Source organism: Triticum dicoccoides, chromosome 6A (genome assembly GCF_002162155.2).
Source record: "Triticum dicoccoides isolate Atlit2015 ecotype Zavitan chromosome 6A, WEW_v2.0, whole genome shotgun sequence".
NCBI lineage: Eukaryota > Viridiplantae > Streptophyta > Magnoliopsida > Poales > Poaceae > Triticum > Triticum dicoccoides.
This window is the reverse complement of record NC_041390.1, coordinates 451,604,296-451,606,210: the sequence shown is the minus strand read 5'-3', so window position 1 is coordinate 451,606,210 and position 1,915 is coordinate 451,604,296. Positions and strand designations below refer to the sequence as shown.

General features: G+C 55.8%; 1 protein-coding gene across 1 annotated transcript; it reads left to right on the top strand.

Moving 5' to 3' along the window:
- The first annotated feature begins 279 nt into the window (after window positions 1–279).
- LOC119317214 (trafficking protein particle complex subunit 12-like) lies at window positions 280–1,838 on the top strand. The gene is made up of 2 exons (XM_037591642.1): window positions 280–1,363; window positions 1,528–1,838. Exon 1 carries the CDS (start codon window positions 389–391, stop codon window positions 1,358–1,360), a length of 972 nt encoding a protein of 323 aa, XP_037447539.1. The 5' UTR covers window positions 280–388; the 3' UTR covers window positions 1,361–1,363; window positions 1,528–1,838.
- The last annotated feature ends 77 nt before the right edge of the window (window positions 1,839–1,915 follow it).

The window sequence follows — 1,915 nt, the reverse complement described above, 5'->3', positions numbered from 1 at the left end:
CCGACTCGCCATCTCCACCATTGGCACCGCCCCCTGGCAGAGGAAGGCGAAAACAACCCGGTCTGCAGCGGAGGAGAGCGCAATCGCCCCCTCGCTACCACCAAATCCCCACCACCCCCTAGACGAAACTCTAACCCTAGCGCAGGAAGTTGATCGCCACGCGATCGCCTCCCCGCCGCCTTAGTGTTTCGCTAAACGTGGTGGACCCGTCTCATAACCTGACCGACAAGATAGTTCAGTGCGGAGAGAGAGATCAGTGCTGCTATGCAAAGTTTCGTACGCAGAGTAGTTCCGCTTTGCAAAAATCCTCCTTTTTTGAGGTAAATAAAAAGAAGGAAATCATTGGCGTCTTGCTCCTGCGCTCCCCTCACCAGATCTCGATCCCACCATGTCTGCCACTTCCGCCCTGGGGTCTCCGGCGACCTCCGCCGCCGCGGCCCCTCTGCCCGACCTCTCCATCCCCTATGATCTAGCCACGCGTGGACAGTGGCAAGCGCTGCTCGCGAACCTCGCCCACCCCTCCCACGCCCATCACCCGCACCACCGCCTCCTCTTATCTGCGCTCTCGGCGCTCTCCCTCGCCAAGCTCCGCCGCTTCTCCGACGGCGCCGCCCTACTGGCCTCACTTCACCCAGATCCCGGCTGCCCGCCGCCGCCCTTTCTTCTCCGCCTCCTGCACGCTCTCCTCCCGCTCTTCTTCCCCGACCGCCCCCTCGCTCTCGACCGCCTCTACACGCTCCTCTCATCGGTCCGCGCCCGCCCTGACGCCCAGCATCCCGAGTGGCGCCGTCGTGACGCCCTCGTCTCGTCAATCCTCGCCTCCGATCACCTCGCCCACCGAGAGTTCGACGTCGCCATTGCCCTCGTCGCTGAACTCGTCGCCCGCGAGCCGGACAACCCGGTCCTGCTCTCCCGCCTCGCCTATGCCCACCTCCAGATCGGCAACCTCGCTGCCGCCTCCGCGGTCTTCCAACACGTCGAATCCGTCGCGGCCGGCGACTCCTCTCACGACAGCCTCCTGTCTCGCAACCGCGCGCTCGAGTGCATCGTGGCTAAGGACTATGCCGCAGCGGTGCGGGAGTACGAGCGCTGTATTGAAGCTGACCCGGCTGACGCCATCGCCGTGAACAACAAGGCGCTGTGCCTAATGTACTCGCGAGACCTCGGCGACGCCATCAAGGTGCTTGAGGGCGCGCTGGAGACGATGCCCACGGCGGCGCTCAACGAGACAGTGGTGGTCAATTTGTGTAGCATGTACGAGCTTGCCTTCGTCAACCATGGTGAGGTCAAGCGAACCCTTGCCGATTGGATCGCGAGGGTGGCACCAGACGACTTCGACAAGTCCTGCACACGCATGTAGGAGGTACTGGAATTCAGCATTGAATTATTTCACCTGCTGCTAGGATGTGCTCTAGCAGAGAGATTGTGTATTTGTGTTGCTATAGTTGCTCCACACACTGGAGTTTGATTGTTCATGTTTCCATGACATTTATCATTTAATGATAACTGAAAGTTATGTGGTTGCAGTGACTTGGTCAACTGGAAGGTACTATGTGGTTAACAAACAATGGGGAATTTCTAGCATTATGTTGTGCTGTTTGAAATGCAGTGATCATATGTGTTTGGAATACTTTCTGCATACTTTAGAATGACTAATATGCGCTGGAAGGCTAAAGTTTGGAATGCAATGATCATATGTATTTGGTGTTTGGTGATAAGTTTGTTCCTGTTGTTATCCTTACTAAAAGCTATTCAACATTGTAATTATGAAATGTTTTACCGCTGCACCATGATAATTCCTTTTCTGATTAATGCAAAGGTTAAAGAATGTCTTAACTAAAGCCTGTAAGATGGCAGCTATGTGATACAAATGTTGTGGCCAAGATGAAGATTCTCCCCACCGGAGCTAGCGATT

Coding starts and splice junctions, on each gene's coding strand:
- LOC119317214 (XM_037591642.1), top strand. CDS start 389: ATGTCTGCCACTTCCGCCCTGGGGTCTCCGGCGACCTCCGCCGCCGCG.